The sequence below is a fragment of the Lycorma delicatula genome, chromosome 10 (genome assembly GCF_047948215.1).
Source record: "Lycorma delicatula isolate Av1 chromosome 10, ASM4794821v1, whole genome shotgun sequence".
Classification (NCBI taxonomy): Eukaryota; Metazoa; Arthropoda; class Insecta; order Hemiptera; family Fulgoridae; genus Lycorma; species Lycorma delicatula.
Genome location: NC_134464.1, coordinates 9,441,262 through 9,463,469, shown reverse-complemented (window position 1 = coordinate 9,463,469; position 22,208 = coordinate 9,441,262). Strand labels below are relative to the sequence as shown.

At 30.9% G+C, this 22,208-nt stretch overlaps 1 protein-coding gene across 3 annotated transcripts in view; it reads left to right on the top strand.

The window, feature by feature from the left end:
• The window catches only part of mael (germ-plasm component protein maelstrom), a 73,717-nt gene that overhangs the window by 41,586 nt on the left and 9,923 nt on the right, over positions 1-22,208 (top strand). For all 3 annotated transcript variants that reach the window (XM_075377543.1, XM_075377544.1, XM_075377542.1), the window contains 8 exons: positions 1,192-1,338; positions 4,426-4,556; positions 6,075-6,189; positions 6,941-7,104; positions 8,616-8,807; positions 13,192-13,284; positions 16,791-16,905; positions 21,479-21,598. In XM_075377543.1, the coding sequence (XP_075233658.1) occupies positions 1,192-1,338; positions 4,426-4,556; positions 6,075-6,189; positions 6,941-7,104; positions 8,616-8,807; positions 13,192-13,284; positions 16,791-16,905; positions 21,479-21,598 (1,077 nt within the window). The remainder of the gene's footprint in view (positions 1-1,191; positions 1,339-4,425; positions 4,557-6,074; positions 6,190-6,940; positions 7,105-8,615; positions 8,808-13,191; positions 13,285-16,790; positions 16,906-21,478; positions 21,599-22,208) is intronic.

The window sequence follows — 22,208 nt, the reverse complement described above, 5'->3', positions numbered from 1 at the left end:
CACAGACCAGTATTGTCCTGCGAGTTTAACTTAGAAAGAAAATTTTCACTCTTATAATGTTCATACGTATTATCTCACTTAACTAAAACATTAAAAAGACTACTACCTTTGATATAACTTACTACAGCGTACTTCAAAACACTTCTTTACTCAATCTGGTAACACTGGCGACCATCAGCATTCTAAAGTTCTTCACAAATCATTATAATTTTAAGTTTTAATTAAACTATAGCTCAAAAGAAACTTTTAACAAAAAACCTTAATAGCTTTTATAGTCTGTCACCAAAAATCTTAAAACTTTGTGTCTGTGTCCATAAGAGTTCCATCAACAATTTCCTGTTGGAAATTGTATCCGATAAAATCAATCAAAAAACCACACAAAATTAACAAAAACGAAGAGCGACAAACAACACGTGTGACCACTATGAAGCCTTCAACTCGACCACCAAAGAACACCTGGCACAAAAGACCACAAAAACATCAAAGAGAACCTGACCGGCATATTGTAATGACTCTGAAGCATCCATCATGCTTTCCTGATTTGGCACCAGCTGATTTTATTGGTAGTTTCATTTGAAAAATGCTCTGAAGGAAAAAGATACAAGAAACACGATGATGTGATGGCCAATGCAGTGAAATGACAGCACAATATCTGAAAGTGGGTTCCAGGAATAATTCCATAGTTTAAATTTTGGCAAAATGTGTAACTGGCAAAATAAACTATAAAAAAAAAATAAAGGAAGTATACATCAAGTATTTTTCATTGAAACTGTTCTTAAAAAATAAACTAATTGTGGGAATTTTGAACTTACCTTGTAGTAATGTAGTTGTAATTGTGATCTTGAACACTATTGCTCATAAACTATATTCAGTTTATCATTTAGTTTACCTTTTATTATAATATTCATCTTTTCTTTTTTTTATTCACCGCATAAGCTCAAAGCTTGTACTTAGGGATATGAAATTGTATTTTGTATCGTATGAAAATGTCATGCCTGACCAGGATTACCTAGTACTTCCGGTTAAACTAGGATGCTACCATTCTCCCATGGAGATCAGTGCAAAATTTGCTATAAAGTGTATGTAATAATAAAGTTTATAATAATTTTATTAAAGTTAAGTATTTTTTTATTATCAAAAGTTGAGTAGGAAGTTGTTTTAAATCTTTATTAATTTCAAGTATCTTTTCAGCTTTACGCACAAAAGTTTTTCATGTGATTCATATTAATTATTACTGTGAAACTGATACACGTCATTTTATTCCTGCTGAGATTGCCATAGCTAAGTTTAATTTAGAGGATGGTATTATTGATACTCTTCACAGATATGTTAGTCCAGGTATGTATCTATGCTATTAAACGAATAAAAATTTTATTTATAAAATTTATGGGAGAATGTATATAAATGATGTTAAAAACTGCTTTCTTTTCAATTTTTTATAAGAGGAAAGAAAGTCTTCTGTACAAAGTGATATATTAATTATTTCTATTTTGCATCGGAAAAGAAATAAAATAGAGCAACATCAATAGTTTCTTCTATAAAAAATTGTTGTTTTGTTAAGAATATTAAATGAAATTTAAACCACCAAAACAGGAAATAGATAAGTTAAACTTGCCATATTAATTCCAAGAATCAATTTTCATGGGATTCTGCTTCTTCAGTTTGTTTATAATTCTATAATTACATTAAAATAAATTGTTTTTATAATTTGTGAATTTTGAATTTGTTGAAAATTGTAGTACTGGACAATGTCAATATTCTGGTACTGAACAGCAGAATTTGCGTATTTGTCCGTAATAAATTTCAAAATTTATAAAATAATAAAAATTTTGACAGATTTGAAATTTAAAAATTCTAAAAACAATTTATTTTTATGTAATTTAGAATTAAAATATCAACTGAAGCAGCAACCTGCGAAAATTGATTCTTGGAATTAATATGGTAAGTTTAACTTATTTTTAACTTATTTTTTATTATATTTACTGTGTTTTGGTGGTTTAAATTTAATATTAAATGTTATTAGCACAGTGGTCAATATATTTATGAATTATTCTTATTTTCAAAAAAAAAAAAAAATATATATATATATACACATGATTCTCCATTGCCAATCTTTACATATTACTGTTACCATCTTTTATGACTGCATAATAGGATCACTTTAGTCAGTCCAATATCCAAGTCTCTTTGATGGGACTGATTAGGCCTTACTGTCCTTCCAGTACTTTTTTATACGTTGTGATCTTTGTGCTTTCTATTGCTGAAAATGCTTGTGTTGTGAGATTTTTCTTGTAAATATGAAGCGAGTGTTATGTTCTTGATTTTCTTGTTTAATTTTATTTTATTTGGGGTGTCTACTAGTGTAAGGCCAATTTCCTTCAGATCCGCTCTTATTTTTGTGATCTATCTGCATCCTCTTGGTGTTTTTCGTCGAGATTGTACTGTACTAGCTGTTTCAAAGAATCCTAGTCACCTTTTACACATGGTTGTTGGGCAGAATCTACCACTGCCTGTCTTTCTGGTACTTTTTATTGATGTAGGTTCTTCCAATTCCTTCAATTTTTCGGAGTCTGTCTTTGATTGTTTGTTTAGATGGAAGAGTGTTTCTGCTGCATAAGTAGCTTTGGTGTTATAAATGTATTGTGTCTTATTTTTGTGTTTATTGATAGGCAATTTTTATTGTAAGTGTACCAGATTAATTTTTGAGCATTAGTTAGTTAGTTTTTTCTTATTTGGATCAAAGTTTTTTGTTTAGGTTGTTTGTTACTATTTCTCTGAGGTATTTAAATCGGGTTACTATTTTGATTTATTACCGTTTAAGTTTACTTCTTTTAATTGTGTTGGTTTTTGGGGCATAATGTTTTGAAGTTCTAATATGTGTGATTTAGCTTTGTCGATGTTGTTTGTTACCAGTGCCAAGTTGTTGGTGAAAACAAGACAGTTTTTTTTTATTTTTTGGCCTATTTTTACTTTTGGAACAATTTTTTGAGCAGTTTCTTCATTACCATTTCTAGAATGCTGTTCAATAGCGGTGAGAACCCATCGCCTTGGTGCAATCCTGTTTTGATCTCAAAAGGTTCTGAGAGCTCACCTCTGAACTTTACCTTTGACTCGGTGTTTATGAGGGTCAGTTTTATCATGTTTGTAATCTGAGTTTTTCGGTAAGGGTTCTGTGTGGATGCAGTCATAAGCTTTCTTGAAATCTTCAAATGCATGTCGCTATTTCTTTTCCTGTTGTAATCCATTATTAGCTTGGGACTCATAATCTGGTCTGGACAGCTCCTCCAGGGTCTAAAACCTCCCTGGTATTCTAGTTCTTTCTCGAGTTGTGGGCCGATCCTGTTGAGGATGATTCTTGAAAGAATTTTCGGCTTTGAAATTCTTCATCTCACCCAGTGTTTGGTAGACTTCTTTTATTTTGGGAGGGTTGATTTTTTCTGGTGGTGTTGTTATTGGGGTTTGTGTTGAAGTTTAGGAATTCTGTCAGTTCTTCACAATTTAGGAGTTTGTTGAAGTAATTAGCTTGGATTTCCATGTTATCTTTATTGTTATGAGCCGGTTAACTATTTTCATTCTTTATTAGTAGGGTTGGGGTTTCATTTTTTTGGAGCTGATTTTATAAGGTTTTGTAATAGTCTCTTGACTGTGTTTTATTGAATTCTTCTTCTGTTGACTTCAGTGTGTCTTTCTGTGCCTAGTTGAGCATTGTAGTCTCCAATTAATTGTTTAACAACACATGAACACGTGTGCGGGGCAAATAAATGAAACCCTTGTACTTAAGATTGAAGCAATCTAATTAGGCAAAACATAATTTTGTCATAGAAATTGCAACAACTGAATATAAATTTGAATCTTCTACTATTTTATCTGTCACAGAAAAGAGAGGAATTCTAGATGAACAAAATTGTGTAGGCAAGGAAATAGGATTAGAAGAAAATGGCTGTGCATTCAGCTTTGTAGAGGATGTAAAAAACCGGGTGAAAAATCTGAAGATGGAAGAAGCAATAAAAAAGTAGGAGTTTATGTATTTGGAATAATATGTAATCTCATGTTTTATACATTGATGGAAAAGAAAATACTATGGTTTGATGTAATATATTTCATTCATTTATTTGGTGATTATTATTTTCACTTTTGTTGGAAAAAAAAATTGATTTAATCTATGTTCATCGCATTAAAAGGTTATGTTTCCTTTAATTTAAGAATACTTTATGTAACAGGATATTGTACAACTAAATTATAGTAACTGAAAGTGTATTTTCACCCTTGTCCTGATGTTAATGGATGGGGATAAATTGTATTATAATTTCTGTTCAGTATATAATAAAAGCAGTAAGTTATATTAGAAGTATAAAAGATTTTTCGTTATGTTGTGAAAATTACTTTGCATTACAGTAAATCTTTTCTTTATGTTCTATTTCACAGGAAATTTACCATTGGGTTATAGATTTATTGCAACAGAACACATCAATAATACTCATAAGACGCCTATAGATTGGGATAAAGGAGAAACAGATATGAATAAACTTTTTAATAGCATAAAATCTTTTATTAAGGTAAATATATTAAAATAAAAGTTTAAAATAATAAGGTTTTTTAAAATTAAAATAATTTTTTGAAAAATTTTATCTTCTCTAGATTAATGAAAACATTTTATAAAAAATTAAGTTTTCTTTACATTCATTACTTTTGTATCGCTAGCAAGTTTGATCTTTTTGTCCCCTAGATTTTAAATAGAATTAGAACTTTCGTTCAGGTAAATATGAGTGTGTGTGTGTGTGTGTGTGTGTGTGTGTGTGTGTGTGTGTGTGTGTGTGTGTGTGTGTTTATAATTCTATTTAAAAAAAAAAAGTTATAAAACATTAATAGAAAAAACTATATGAGGAGTGGTTGAAATGTAATGTTCATAACTTACAAATGAAAAAAGAGAGAGTCAATTGAAACAAATATAGCATAAAAGTACTTTCTATTTACTATAAAAACTTATATTTATTTATCTTTTTTACATAGTTCCATTTACAGATCCACATTTTTGTTGAACACAGTGAACCAGTTTTCTTATTGTCAGTAAAGAATGATGGTGGTCTTTCTTGATAGATGACCTCATTTGCATTCTTCAGTACAGCATCCGTAATAAAATGAATAACCTTATAAATTGTATTATCCGACTATGATGTGAACTTTATATATGGTATCTGCTTACTTTTAACATGTTTTGGAACTTTGATCCTTAATATCCCTCTTTAATTATGAAAAGAAGTGAAAATTGTAGGTCACCAAATCTGGTGAGTGTGGAAGATGTGGAATAGGCACACCAAAATATGGTTTGCTAGACCCAAAATCTATGGTTGGTGGTTCCTAAATGAATCTATCTTCTGGAGAACATCTGTCATCTTGGTAGAATTCCACTGGAATTGAAGAGGTTTGATTATTAATCCACTATCCATTTTCAATTGAGAATCAAACGTCTTCAATTCCAGTGGAATTTTAGAGATAGCTGGGATGCCAATAGATGATAGATGAACAATTCCAGATCTTGTACCACAACCTTTGTAAATGCAGATAGGAGGGTAGCTAGCAATCTACAGAAGTGACTTCTGTCACTTTAGGCATCGTTTCTGCAACTATTAGGAGTTTGGATGACCACACTTAGCAGTAGACATGTGTTAGGAATACAAACAATGTACCATACATGTCCTAATAGAGCCCCATAGGACTAGATGCTGGCTTATAGTTGTTGATTTGCTTCTTGTCAGTGCAGTCCACAGAGAAACCTGGTAGGGAGGTGTGCGTTCAGCTGTACTGAAAATGAACCATTAATACATTCTGAACAGAAATAGATTTGATTCCTGCAGATTAACATAGCTTGTTTGGTTGAGTATATGTGTTGGATATATGTTTTTAAATAGATTTTAGTTTCTTGGATATTTTTAATTTTATACAGACTTAAAAAAATGTGTTGTACGTGTCTTCTGCAATTTTTTCATAGGTTGTTATTTTTTCAGCCATCTTTGTTTCATGAATTATTCACCTTATTATGTTACTTATATGCACATTTCTTTTCTATTTTACAGCCTGAAGGAATGACTGGTGAACTTCCACCTCTTTATACTATGCCTGAAAATGTTAATACAAATTCAAGTGATAAAGCTGTAAAAGGTGTTCTGAAAGAGCTCTGTGAAAATCATGGTAAAAATTATGTTTTAGTTAAGCACCATTTTCTTCTCTTTTTTTTATAAGACATTAAGCAGTCTGTTAGTTGTGTTATTCTTTCATCGATTAGTAGTTTGGCTGCCAGATATGAAGAACTAGTCCAGCAGCTTGAATTTATACTAGGATGAGAGAAAAATCTAAAATGTTGTATATCATTCTTAAAATATAATTTTATCAAAAATTGAAGCAATATATACCTAATTTTTACATTTCTGATCCCAGAAAACAGAAGTGGACTTATATAGAAGGTAAAACTGCCATTTTACAAATTTTGAAAATTATCTACTACTTAAGAGTATTATGATTTTTCTATTAATAAGAGAGACTTAGTATTCATGAATGTTAACTTTTTACTACAACTGTTAGTGAACGTATAATTGTATAAAATCAATTATATAAATCAACATCAGTTTTGATTGAACTGCTACAGTAATGGTTATATATGTACACATGCAAATGCATCCATCCACACATATATATATATATATATATATACACACACACATACATATAGACATACACACATGCACATAGAGAGTGAGAGGGGATGGCAGTGAAACATATAGATTTATATTATTGTGTTCAAGTTAGGTTCCAATCTCTTTGAATTTGTTTTTTGACTTTTCCAGAAACTTCAATTTTTAGGACTCCCCTCATTTTTGTAGATAGTCATGATAAAAAACTAAATAAATTTTTCTTGTTAAAAGTTAATTTGTTTTTTTTCCAGGTGAAGAACCAGATTTGTTTAGAGTATATATGTTAGGTAAATTATTCTATGAATTACGAAATGCCTGTAATTCAGATGGTAAAAATATGTTTCCTACTCAGTCAATTGCTGAAAGTGAATTAGAGAAAGATGTGTTTAATTATACCAGAGGTATAGCGTGCAAGGTAAGTAATACGTTTTCATTACTTATAAAGTATTTTAATGGATTTAGTCATGCTATTTTATCCCCTGCAGATGTCTTGGCTAAACCCCTCTCCACAGATAGGAAATGGTATTTTCAGATTATACCATTATGAGTTAACCCATTATGAGTTAAGCAGTTCCCATCCCCATTATGAGGCTACTACTAGGTGTAAGCATGGTGCCACAGATTGAGATCTGTCGGTGCTATCTAAGGACGAAAGATGATTGGAGAGTAAAAGAAGGAGATGATTCTTGAAGGGCTGCTTCTGATTAGAATAATTTACTTTTTTTGCCTCTGACCAAATTTATAGTGTACTTCAAACTGAAAAAAAATATTTTTGTGAAATTTTAAAATAAATATGTGTTGTAGTTTTATCAAACCAGTCACACTTAATTTATTTAATGAAATACAAAAACAGAATAAAAGATAATTTGGTTTCATGTTATAAATAACAATATCAAACAGTACTTAAGTTGGAATTATAGAAACTATTATTTACACCATTAAAATTTGTCAGAAGATGTAGGCAGTGAATGTTCATTAAAAAATGTTATGAAATTGAAATATATTGTAAATTTGATATTTTTATATATTTTCTTTGGATGGCTAGACCAACTTTTTTTATAAATTATTTGAATTTGTGGTTTTTTTTTATAAATGCCATTTTTTAAGCAAATGAATTACATTATTTGATATCCACAGATCATTAAACATGAACCGTTTCAAAAGTTTAAAAGTTTTCAAAAGACATTCATCATAAAAATTTTGATTTTGATCTAAAGCACCAAGCTTTTACACAACAGTGTAACTCCCACATGCTGCAGGTAGAACATGTCCAAATATTGAATAAGTGGATTAGGAATTGCGTGAACATTTTTATTTCAGTGCTGACATTGCACCTTGTGACCTTTTTTCTTAGGGAGTTTTTACATCTGATAAAGAAACAGAAAATGAGCAATAACTTGGCTGACTGATTGTTTGCAAACTTAATACAATAGGTATTTTGATACTAGTGTCAACTTAAGACAAATGTTTACACCTACTCAGAAATTTTGTTTAAAAAAATTAGTAATTTTGAATTTATTGAATAATTGTTAACAGAAATAAAATTTCTTTTAGTTTTCAAAATTTCCTTACTTTTAAACTACTTGTATCAATGTTATTAACGGCAGTAATTGTATTATGAGTTTTTTATTTGTAGCTGTATTGTTTTCATTTATAAGATATAAGCATTTAGTATGTTTAATATTTGTTTGAGAAATAATTTTTTTTTCTTTTGTAAATTAAAAAAATACTCTTGTTTAGTAAACATATTTTACTGTCCTCTTGGTTGTTTGCTATAAAAATCCTTGCACATTTACTTTTTCACTGTAAGCCATGTTCATCAGTTGTTGTCTTCAACATTGTACGTTCTGATACTTATGTCTTTCACTATTCCATATAAACAGCTATCCACTGTGATTTTTACTGAATTTTTTTTTTTTTTTTTAGTTTCATGAAGATGAGGATGTAGTGCAGTTTTGTAGTTTGTCTACTGTTCAAGCTTGGATATTCTTGATTTGTGATCACTGTTGTCATGATCTCAATATAAACATGAGACCTGGTTTTCATTGTCCTAAATCAGCTGATGTACATGGAAAGTATAGAACTGCTTGGCGATCTCGTAAAAATTCAACAAAGTTTGTACGTTAAGCTAAATTTCTTTTAATATATATTATACTATTAATGATATTTGTCATTAAAAAAACTGTTTAAAATAGAGCAACAGCTTAATTAATATATTAATGTAGAACTGTCAAATGTGTTAACCGTATCAGAAGAGCGACTTAAAGCCAAACCGAGCTCAAACTGTAGTTATTTGAGTGTCATCTTCAACCCTCCTATTACTAGTGCTGCTGTTGGTCGTGTATGTTATTGTGATTAATTTTCTTCAGTGCAGTTTAATTTTATTCTTTGCAGTTGTTTTTTTTTTAAAATACCTTATTCAATCAAGGTAAGACTTGTTATAGTGGAAGCTTTTTGCGGTTCTGGATCCTTTCAAAAAATGATCAAATATTTGTAAAAAAATTTCCTGATTCTAGTATCCCAGTAAATAGTAGCGTACACAGTTAAGTTAAAAAATTTTGTATACTGGGTCGGTTTCAAATTGAAAACTATATAAGTGAGGCCATAGCTGATATTCAAAGAAGAATTTCTGCTGGTTTGAAAAAATCTATATTAAATTATCACAACAAAACTGTGTAAAATACATATTTTAAGATTCTTCACGATTTAAATTTGAAACCATTTTGCGTACAATTGTGCAACAATTTAAGAGAACACACAAATCAAAACATCTTACTATTGCGACTGGCTTCTTAAAAACATTGTCGATGGACAGATTACCATGATGATTACCAGACTATCATGTTAATTCGCATAGCTCCACGACTGAAAATCCTGAAAGTGTCCTCTTCAAAAACAAAATAGTTTTTGATGTGCTGTTTGGGGTAATCATATAGAGGCCGATATAAAGGGTCTGGCAGAAAATCTCCCTTATCTGAAACATAAATAAAATAGACATTACGACAAGATTATAAAAAATTAAATATATTTTGAAAGAAGAGTGTTTGCCATTTATTTTCACTACCTTTTATTAATTTTAAAAAATTATATCGTTTATATGCCACCCTTCATTATCTATACAGGTCTTTAATTTGAATCTGAAATTTTTTATTATTTTTTTTTGCCATTTCATAAGGTATTGCAATGGTTTGTTGATGGATAGCAGCTTTTAAATGATCGAGGGTTCTTGGAAGTTACTGTAACCAACTGCCTTTCTTCCTCAAAATAGTATGACCCTATTATTCAAAATTCAGGAATCGTGCACCAAACTGTAACATGCTCAGAGTACTGAGAGCACTCATGAAATTTTAAGGGATTATTTTCTTCCCAATATTGAAAGTTTTGTTGTTCACACAACCCGATAAATGAAAATGGGCTTCATTACATGATAGCACAATCAAGTTCATCGGAATGTTTTCCAGAATAGCCTGGCAAGAAGCAATACTGCTAATACAGTCACATTCATTTAGCTGCTGCATGACCATCATTTTATAAGGATGAAACTGTAAGTCGCATGTAAAATTCTTCTTATAATCCGATCAGAAATTTGTAACAAAGAATCGTATTTAAGAGTTGAGTAATATGGAGATTGTGTAACTGCTTGTCTCACTGCTTCAATATTTTCGGGTGTTTGAACGCTTCGTGGCCTACCTGGTGGTTTCTTCTTCAAAGCTGAACCAGTATCTGTAAAACTGGATACCCATAAATGAATTGTTTCATCAAATACTATGGCATGTCAATGTAGCTGAAAGCGTGAATGAAATAATCACTGCATGTTGATAACAATCACCATTTTTAAATACATTTCAATAATGAAACGTGATGCTCACCACCCTACTAACTAAAATGTAACTAAAATGGCAAGATATCTGCTACAAAATGGCGTGCCGACACCATACCCTGTGCTATTAGCACTCCACCAGCAGCAGTGGAAAATCAGGGAGTTGTTTCTGTCAAACCCTGGATCGTCTGTATAGAAGTGTATGTATCATTTTCAAAGCCTTATATGCTGTTAACATATTACACATCAGATAACTCACTGTTATATATTCATATGATATTTACAAAGTGAACTCTCAGGAGAGGGCGGCAACCTCCGCATTCTCCAGATTTGTCTAGTTACAACTTTTTCTTCAGGACTATTTGAAGGATAGAGTTTATGAATTAAATCAGCACACCATCGATGAACCGGGTAAAAGTTCAACAAGAAATCTATGACATTGACATTCTATGCCAGGTGACTGTATAAAAAAAAAGTGCATCGCTCAATAGGGCTCTCACTTCAAACGCCTTTTGTAAAAATATGGTAAAAATGTAAACTTTGTTAATGTAATAACAGAAATCACCCATGTACAATATACATAGGTACATATGTGATACCTGTCAGTAGTACATGGATAATCCTTAAGTAGTGTATGTCTTGTAGGAATTATACATTCTTGTCATTTGTTTTATCCTTTAGATACTGAGGAAGGTCATTATGTACATGAAGGCTATTTTAAAACTGCCCTTTATTTTTAGTATTATAGATTTGGAGGTGGCTAGAATTTCTTCTTTCAAAGAATTTAAAAAAAAAAGAGAAACCAAAATAAGTGAGGTGCTGAATGTTTATTTATATTTAATATTAAATTTTTCTACGAAAACCATTTTCTCATGATGATGAGACGGTCTCTTTTCCTTTCTAGATGTCCATTTTTCCTCTCATATCCAGTTGTAAAAATATTTTGCTGTACAATAACTGCTACACTTAACACACATTTTTTAAAATAATTTCTTTCTAATTCATAGTATTTATTTGATATTAGCTAATGTTTTTTCATGAAGGTTGTCCTTGTTTAAACCACTCTGTTTATGAGTTCTATTTTATTCCATGTATTTGAAATTGTATTATGTAACTATCAGAATTCTATAACTTCTGACGTATGACTTTTCCTTTCCTCTTAACATGAATTTCTTCATTATCTCCAAAATTGTCATTGACCTTCATTTGGTTAAGGTAGAAAAAAGATATGGGAGTAGTTATTTTTTAACTGTAAAAGTAAATAATTAAAAAAATAATCAAATTTAAATGAAATTTTTCATGTAATTTATATTTCTCCGGATGTATAATCCAACTTTTTTTTGTCATGTCTCAGGCATTACCCCCTTTTACTTAAACCCAAAAAGAGATATTTACTTTGGTTTCATAAGCGGTTTTTTTGTGAGCATTCATTTGAGTGTAAATTACTTATTATTGAACTACTCCAGTGCAAAACATGTATGATAAAAGTTTCATATTGATCTTGAACTAGTAAGGTACTATTTTGTGTATGTACTTAGCAAACTTTACAACCTGTTCTTTATAAACTTAAATCCCTCAGCATCAGATGATCATGCATGAAACATTATTAAAGTTAGTTTTCCTGCCGTTGTAAGTTGTACCGTTGTACCAAATTTATGCAACAAGTAAAAATTATGAGGGTGGTACTAATACTGTCTTGTAATACCTTCATTAATGCAGGATGAAAACTGTGTTCAGTGCTTCAACAATCTTTCAATTTGAGCTCTATGAAATATGAGAAAATATTGCTAAAATAAATAATTTTTTATTGAATATAATTTTTATTCACAAATTGTTAAAAAAAAAAACTTAAGAAAAACAAACTAAAATGCAAATAATTAAGTTTTGTACTGTATGTGTGTGTGTACGCGTGCGCGTGCGTGTAAGAATATTAGTTCACAGCAAAATTTTTTTTAATTTCCCAGTTGTAGCTTATTGGAAATGTAACAGAATAGCTATGAAGGGAAAGTATATCATTCTGTCAAAATTTTGGATATCAGATTTCTGCAAATGTTGACATTTCAGGATTCCCTTAGTCCAAAAAAAAAAAGCCCAAAAAGCTGGAGAAATTTCCAGATGTATGTATATACAGAGTACATGTGTTGGCCTCTGCTTTGATTAATACCTCCAGATTGGCTCATAGTAATTTTTTTTTAAATTTCTATGTTTTAAATTTCTATGTATGGGGAATTAATGGCAATAAATTTTGAGCAAAATTAGAAAAAGGATAGGGATAATTTTCACCATTTTGAATTTTCATTTTTTTGTTTAATTTTCATAATATGCAATTCTACCAGATTTTTTTGAAAATAAACTTATTACTGTAGAATTCATATAACATGAAATTTAAGAAGAAACACTTCATTTTAAAAAGTTCTACACTATACTTAGATACACTTCTCATCTGTGTAGAGTATATTTTGGCTGTAGTTAGAATTAGTGCCAAACTACACATAATTAGAATTTATTTACATCAAAAAATTTTTTAAATGTATAAATAATATTCTGTTGTTTTTATTACCACCATTATTGGGTAACATCGTTTATAGTTGTGCTAATAGTACACAAGAAACATCAGCGGTAAATATTTTAAATGATCAATTAACTAATATTGTACTGTTATTCTTTTCCCTTTTTATATAGTATGAAAATCAAGACGTTGCATCATCATCATCTGCTGCATCTAGTATTCATCAGAAAGTAGTTGATGGTTTCTCAGAATTAAAATTACGAGAGGTAGATAATTTTTTTTTTTTGTTAAGATATTATCTTTTATTTTGAAAATTCTATATATATACATCTCATACTTATATATAATATGAGGCATATATAGTATAGTATATTGTATATGCCTCATACTTGTATGTATATAAGTATGAGGCATGTTTTCAAAGTAAGATCTATTTTGAAATAAAAACAAAACTGAAAAATACAAATAAACTTAATTACACATAAAAATGTACTTTTATTTACTATTTTTCTACATAGCTGCTTTCAACTTCAAACACATTTTTCACGGCATTCACTAGCTTCATCATTTCCTTTTCAAGAAATTCCATCTCCAGTAACTTAAACTACATAGTAATACCACTTTTCAATTTGTCATGTTGTTAAACCTCAAGCCACTGTTTATGGTCACAAAAAAGAAAATAACCACTGGAAGCTAAATCAGGGCATAGGGTAGATGAAAAAATTTCAACAAAACTTTTCCAATTATAGACGGCAAATTCAAAACAGATCTTACTTTAAAAGTTATGCAAAGTATATATACTAGGTGCGACTGGAAAGTTTTAAGACTGGGCTTGTAATTTCAAAATGGCAGTACTTACAGGCTGTTGTTATGGATCTCTTTCAAAGTAGTCCGCTTCTGACTGAACACACTGACACCAAAAGGTATTTCCACTTTTGGAAGCATTCCTGGAAATTTTCTTTCTTAAGGAAGTTAAGAACCCTCTCTGTATTTGCTTGGATGTCCTCATTGAGTCAAGTGGTTTCCTTTCAGTGAAAGTTTCAATTTAGGAAACTGGTAGAAGTTATCAGGAGATAGAGGGGTTGTAAAGCACAGGGAATTTGGCCAAAAATTCTGTGATCAAGTATGCATGATGAGCCATTACGTTGTCACGGTGGGGGACCCGGTTCTTATCTTACCAGAATGCAGGCTTTTCTTCCACACATTTTGAACAAACATTGAAAGACACTTGTAATATTACTTGTTGACTGCCGCCTAACTAAGGGCAAATTCATGACGCACATACCTGCAGAATTGAAGGAAACCACCAACATTGTGTTCACATTCAAACAACTTTGTTGCGTTTTTTTCGGTCATAGAGCTTGGGCCCTTCCACTGTGATGATTGTGCCTTTGTTTCTGGATCATAACCGTAAACCCATGATTTGTCACCTGTACAAATCTGGGTCAGTTTTGGTCTCATTAATCGGTTCTTGGGACACTTCAAGTGGGTGTTATTTCTACTGGTCTGATAACAATTTTGAATTTGATTTCATGTATTCTTGTGCATGTTTAAATCTTCTGTTAAAATTGACTGAAGTGTGCAGAAATTCAAATTTAGTTCATCAACCGTCTCCCTAATTGTAAGTCTATTGTCAGAGCGCACTAAATCGCAAACTTTCTTAATGTTTTCATCGTGTTTGAAATGGAAGGCTGGTCAGACTGGGGTCATCTTTGACTGATTTGCGGCCATCTCTAAATCTATTGAACCAGATGAAAACATTTGACCAACTCAGACACTATCTATGAAAGCTGTTTTTTTAAGAGTTCATATGTCTTCGAAGTTGATTTCCCAGTTTTGTCAAAATTTGACAAAAACTTGTTCCATTTTTTCATCCATTTTGTGAAATCGATAATCCACTGAGAACTGAAAACACATCTTCACTCACCAAGAGCCCACTGTCACTCTCTTCTGAACAATGATATTGTGGTGATCTTTTCAGGACATTTCAAGGATAAAACGAGCTTCTCTTTTCATAAAGGCAAACCTACCCCAATCCTGGGCAATAATAAAGAAGTTTTGGTTCGGGTATTTTTATTTCTCCAAAGTATTAGTGTTTTACTTACTTTTTAATAGTGTTCTTGAAATTTTCTTTTTTGTATGGTAGTTGTATATTTTTATATTTAAATATATTAGTTTTTTTTATTTTGTCTTTGTTTTGAATTATTTTAGTTTGTGTTTTAATTTTGGTTTTAAATTTCTACTTTACATTTTTATTTTATTGTCTTATTAGATTTTATATTTTATTTTTATATTTCACATTTTTAATTTCCAGGTGATGATAACACGAAAATGTTTTTCGCCCAAAAAAAATATACACACACTCATTCTCAAATTTTTATCATCAAGAAAAGATAATGAAACATTTTTGGATAAAATATAATTGCTAGAGTCTTAGCAATGTTATTTATAAAATCCATTAACTTTAGCATACTTAAACAATTGCTGATTATTAAAACATACGTAGTAGCTTTGTAGTAGTACCCTCATAGAAATTAAGGTTAATTTAGCTCATAGCAAATCAATACTAACTAACTCTTCTTCTAGCTCAGACTGCCAAGTTGAGCAGTCTGAGCTAGAAGGGTCAGTTGCTTTCATGCCTACATCAATCTAGGTTAGTTATTGTTCATTGCTTATAGAATTATAGACTTATTTTCATGTTAAAATCTGAAAAATTTATAATTGTGTAAAATAATGTATACCAGTTAATAGAGGAGCATTATTTATAACGTGTCAATCAAACATAACCAATTTTTTAATTCTTTTGCTATTTTACTTATTTTAATAAAGTATATACAATCAAAATTGTGTTTCATGAAGTCGAATTATTACTAATTTGATGTCAGCCATTTTTCTTTACTGTTTTATTGGTGAAATTATGCACTGTTACTTGAAACTTGTTATTATATGCCAAATAAAATTTCATAAGTTATATACTGTATTTGCACCCTACTGACTAATCATGTAACATGTTTTAATGGGTATATCTTGTACCCTTTTAATCATGTACTCGTGTAAAAGTTTTATGAAATCCATCATTGAAAATTCTCTTTCACAAGTGAATAGTAACTGTAGTGTATTTTAGTATAGTACTTTTTCACTTACTTGTTTGCATAAAGTTGTGAAAGATTTTAAATTACTGATCTTATAAAAATATAGAAACAGATTATTTTTTATTAAAGATACATAAGTACTTTTTGAACTTAGCTTTAATACTTATTTAATTCAGAACTCCCATCACATTATTATTTTTATAAATTTTCCATTTTTAAAGTAAAAATATTTGTCTTTTTTTTAATTAGTCAGTCAATTTTTTCTTTTATTAAATATAATTCTTTGAACTTTAATTTAATAAAAACATGATAGCTCACAACTCAAAGTTACAAAGTTTGTAACTCAGATCATATCATCTTTCCCTAAGTTTCAGTTGTAGTTAATTCATGGAGTTCTAAAAGTAGGCAGATTTACACGAGATTAAACACTGATTTGCTGCTCTAATTTATTAGATAAAGATTGTATGCATTATTCATATAAATATAGAAGAGTACAAGGTTTTAATTTTCTAATTGGAGCAAACAATTTCTAAGTAGTTAAGACTGGCAGATGAGAAGGACAGTCAATCCTTCGTGCCCAGATAGGTATTCTTAAGTAACTTTAAAGTGGCCTATAATAGGTTGGAAGTTTTCTCTTGATCTGTAGCATTACTTGATGATCTATTTATAAATTATTTCAGCCTTACAAGAATACTGTGTCAAAGGGATTACTTCGAGCAGCCCCTCCTGGGTTTGATGATTTCAATTCTGGGGAAACTGGTGGATATGTGTGTGCTGAGGAACCTAAAATTTCTGGTATTTAACAAAAATTTAAAACTTTTAAATTTAATACAAACATCTTGTTCAAATTTTACTTGTTCATTAATTACACCTTCATTGGTGTATTTTATTACGCGTATTTTCAGAAGAGTTAGAGATTAAATTTATTCCTACTGTTTCTAAAATTAATGTATTTTCTAGACTAGAAGCTATGTCTTTATTTTCCCAATTATTATGATAAGAAAAGTTAGAATTTTGTTTCTTATATTTATATACTTGAAAAAATATACATGAAAGCGTGCTTTTTAAAGTTTGAATCTGTCATTCCTATGAAGAATTTTGCTCTCCACATTTTAAAGTAGAGAAGTAATAAATTTCAAATTATTCAGAATGAATCGTTTAAATTTAGTGTAAAAACAATAATTATTTATCAGATTCTAATATTAACAATTCATTTTATTTCATTGACAGACAGCAAATTTCTATTTATAATTTTAACTTACATGTTTGTTTGCTTAATCTTTCATAAAAAATCCATTGTGAAGAAGCAAAACTGCTAAATGGAGATTATAAAGAAGGAAAGGTGTAAGTGGAAAAATTAAAATTATAACAAAATATTCTGGAATAACGTACGAGGTATGGTAAATGCTGTTGCCGAGTGCCATCTAACTGTTAGGAAAATGGGAAGTGACATGTCAAACCTTACTAATGTTTTCTGATGAAATTCAAGATGTTTAGATGCCCAATCAGTTGTGAGTTACAGTTAAGAGAAGATGTGCCTAAAGTGTCGTAAATCATGGATCGCAATTGTCACATATACATTAAATATTGTTTCAAGTTCAAAGAAAGTTCTAAATAATTGTGAATTGTTGAAGTTGGAAGTGACCATGAAGCGGGTTTAAGAATAGTTTAAGAGATTTCATAATGATTGTAAATTGATTGAAGACTAGAAGAGATCATCAATATGTCCTTCCTCTAAAGTGTGAAGATAATGTTGAAAGAGTTAGCAGATTGATTTTATCATACGGCAATTGGCTATTAAGGAAATTCTTGAGTTTAATTACATATTAATGTTTAAAAATTGTATGTGTTGAAAATAACTTAGAAATGGCCAAACAGTTTCATCCTCCATCTTGATAATGCTGTGTGTCACTCATCGCATCTGATAACAGCAATTTTTATCAAATAAAAACATTACAGTGTGTTCTCATTTATCTTAATCACCAGATTTGGCACTGTGCAATTTCTAGCTCTTGTCCAAGTCAAAATAGCCTTAAAGGTAAACGTTTTGAATCGATTCAGAGCATTGAGAAGGCTACGACTAATATCTAAAGACACTTATAAAGGTGAACTTGCAGAACTGTTAATGAAAGTGGCAAGAACAATCAAATAAGTATATTAAAAGTGAGTGAGAAAGTTTTTAGGTAGATGTTATTGAATCATTTACTATATTAATTTTTTTTTCTTTAAACATAGTTTTTTTCACACCTATACTTAGCATTTTTCATTTTACATTGTGTCAAGAAAGTACTACAAAATTGTATTTTAAAAGGGCCGCACTAATAATTTTTTAAAAATATTTTTTTTGTGTAACGTGGTAGCACTGTAATTAATTGTAATATTCGCCTACCATTTTGTTTGCATCACAATTTTCACAGTGAACAAAGATTTTGCTTTAAATTTTGTGTTGCGAATGGAATGTGCAACGATTCGCTAAAAATGTTAAAAAAGGCTTATGGTGAATTAGTTTTATCAAAAACACCTGCTTACAAGTGGTACAAAGTATTGAAGGAGGGCAGAGAGATCATCGAAGACATGCCTCATTCTGAACAACCTTCAACTGATGAAAACATCAAAAAGGTGAAGGAAATTGTGCTCGATAATCACCATTCCAGTCTAAGAGAGATAATTCATGACCTCAACATCTTTCACGAGTCTGCACATTTGATTTTGGTGGATATTTTGGGCATGAGATGCATCATTGCATGGCTTGTTCCAAAAGAGCTCAATTTTCTTCAAAAACAGTTATGTGAGCAGATCTCTTTAGACATACTGGATTGCGCCAATACTGATCCCACGTTCATCATAACAGGTGACGAGACATGGGTCTACAATTTTGACATGCAAACAAGTCAACAGTCATCAGAGTCGAGGACAAAAGACGACAAAACTGAAAAAAACATGTTAAAGTTTTTCAAAAGTCTTGGTGATGCCTATTATTTTCTTCGATATTTGTGGTTTGGTGCATCACGAATCATTTCAGAGAGACAGACGGTTAGTAAAGAGTACTCTTTGCCCATATTGAAGTATTTGCATGAGAAAATCCATCAGAAACAGGCAGATTTGTGTAAGAAAAATTTGTGGATTTTACATGACGATAATGCACCATCACATAGAGCAACAATTGTGACCGAATTTAAAACCAAAACTGCAATAAATACCATTAATCAACTGTCATATTCACCAGATCAGGTCCTGTGTGACTTCTGTCTGTTCCTGAAGTTAAATTGATAAACGTTTTGACTCAATTGAAGCCATAAAGCAAAATTTGTGAAAGGAGCTGAAGGCCACACTGGTAAGCGCATATAAAAAGTGTTTCAAAGACTAGAAAAGATGCTGGTGTATGTGTGTTGCATCAAATTGAGCCTACTTTGAAGGCGACAAAATAAATATTGATGAATAAATAAAAATTGTGCATTTTATTTAAAAATTCCTGGTTCTTTTTTGACAGTGCAGTATATGAGGTTTGTAAATAAAGTAATGAGACTAGTTTTTTTTTTGGCAGCCAAAGTGGCAACACTGTAAAGTTACCAGTAAACATGTGGTTATATGAACAGCTAATTTATATTAGGTATTAATATTTTTAGTCTATTGTTGCCACATGAAATGTAAACAAACTTTTCGTAAAATGAGTTTTTGTTGTACGTTACAAAAATGAGTGATACTAATTATGAGCAACATTGTGCAATAAAGTTTTGTGTAAATTCTGTGAGAATGCTACTGAAACTTTTTCAAAATTGAAAAGGGCCTATGGAGATGATGCTCTGTCACGAGTCCAAGTTTTTAGGTGTTTTAAAGCATTTTCAGATGGCCAGGAATCAGTTGCAGACAATTCTGGAAGATTGTTAGTGTTAAAAGTGACGACAATGTTGAGCGAATCAGAGACTTGTTATGGTATGATCAGCGATTAACTGTCAGTATTATTACAGAACAATTGAATCTGAACCATACCACAGTCCATCAAATTTTGACAAACGAATTGCACGTGAAAAAAGTTTGTGCAAAATTGGTCCCAAAAAACCTCACTGTTGAACAGAAAAACAACAGGGTGGAAGTGTGCCGTAATCTTCTAGGGTGAATTGAAACTGATCCTGATTTTCTAAAAAAATGTTATTACTGGTGATGAATCTTGGATTTGAGTATGACCCAGAAACAGAACACCAAAGGAGTGGCACACTTCAAACTCACTACATCCCAAAAAATAAAAAATGAGCAAATCGGTAATCAAAACCATGCTAATTTGTTCGATAGTAATGCCATTGTCCATAAGGAGTTTTTGTATATGGGACAGACTGTAAATCAATATGTTTACTGAGAAATTCTTGAAGGACTGCGGAAAAGAGTTGCCTGCGTGAAACCAGCCATGAAAGACAACTGGATGCTGCATCATGACAATGCACTTTATCACACTGCACTCTCAATTAATGAGATTTTGGCAAAGAAAAACATTCCTGTAGTTCCTCAACCAACTTATTCACCTGACTTGAGTCCCTGTGACTTTTTTTGACTTACATTCACATAAGCAATAAAAAGCGGTTATGGGTAGAGAAAATGTGTATACAGTGATATAGGACATTTTATCAAGGTAGTTCACTGTCTCACTTGGGACCTAGTCAAGCAGTAATAGAGCTTGAGGTACAATTTTAAAAGATGCCTTCAAAAATAAGATTTCAAGTTGCGGATAAAGTCCTGGGTTTAGTTTTTATCAGAAGGAAACTATAAATTTCAAAATTGCCGACAAAGGTTTTTTTTTTGTATGAATGAGAATAATATGTTTAGCTCAGTTTTAACATATATATTTTTTTTCAATTATGTTTATTTCTCAGTTGGGATTTTAATTTCAGTTTTGATGCTATATTTGTTTTTTGTTCAACATGTATGTAGGTTAGCTGCTTAAACAAGTGGTTACAGATGGCTTGATGCAAGATCTCAAAAAAATAGTGTGGCAAGCTAAGAAAACATTCCATACCAAGCCCTTTAGGGCAAGAAGATCTTAACGCCTTTTCTCTGAAGTGAATGTATTGTTGAATATCAGTACGTGAAGTCTGCAGATGTTCTTCAACCCTATACTCTGGCACCTTTAATCCTGTTTATCAGAGGATCTGGCTGTGTAATAAATATCATCGTTATTCTTGGAAAAATCCAATGTGCTTAGTACTGCGAATACCACAGATGCTAAATGGTTGAAATGTATGTTACAACCGTAAGAAAGACAAGGGTAGCTAATGTAAAGCAACAGTGCTCTGAATTATTCTGAACCTCCTCTATTAGCTTTACTTTTTATTTTATAAAATGTAAACTATTTTAGTTAGTTAATTGTTATTTTCAGGTAATGTTGATCCTCCAGAGAGATCACCAGCAAATTGTTGGAGTTCAATAACTGAGAGATCAAAATTAACAACAACCCTTCCTCCTGCTTTAAATGAAGATAATTATCCTTCAATTTCTGGTGAGTGATCAGTTTATATATTTGTTTATTAATAATATTCTAATTTTGTATGTTTTATTTAGATAAATATGTAGATGTCAATGCACGAGGTATGTTTTTTAAAGTAAGGTCTGTTTTAGATTTGCCACCTACATATGTGATGTAAACAGATGGTGCTTGGGTAGTTCAGTTATGTCAATCCATAGTCGGGCTGTTAGCAACTGTAGTTAACCGTTTTGTTGTTTATATTCATTCATTTATATTGAGTGCTACAATTGGTGATCCTGTCATATGTGAATACAAGGAAAAATCCGATTTATATTAAAAACAAATTATGTTGAATTCACAGACAAATTTGTGACATCTATGGCCTGATATAAAGTATTACAAAATGAATGGTGCCATTCATTTTGAGAAGGGCGAGTGAACATTCATGATGAAACATGTAGTGGCCATCCATTGATGAAACAGATGAATTGCCAAATAAAAGTTGAGGAATCGACTATGTACGAATTGATGTATCAAGTATTGTTTATATTCATGTATTGATTATTCATTGTTGTATGAACTTTTGGCTGAAAAATTGGCCTATAAAGATTGGGTGCGGAAGATGTTAACTGACACATACAAG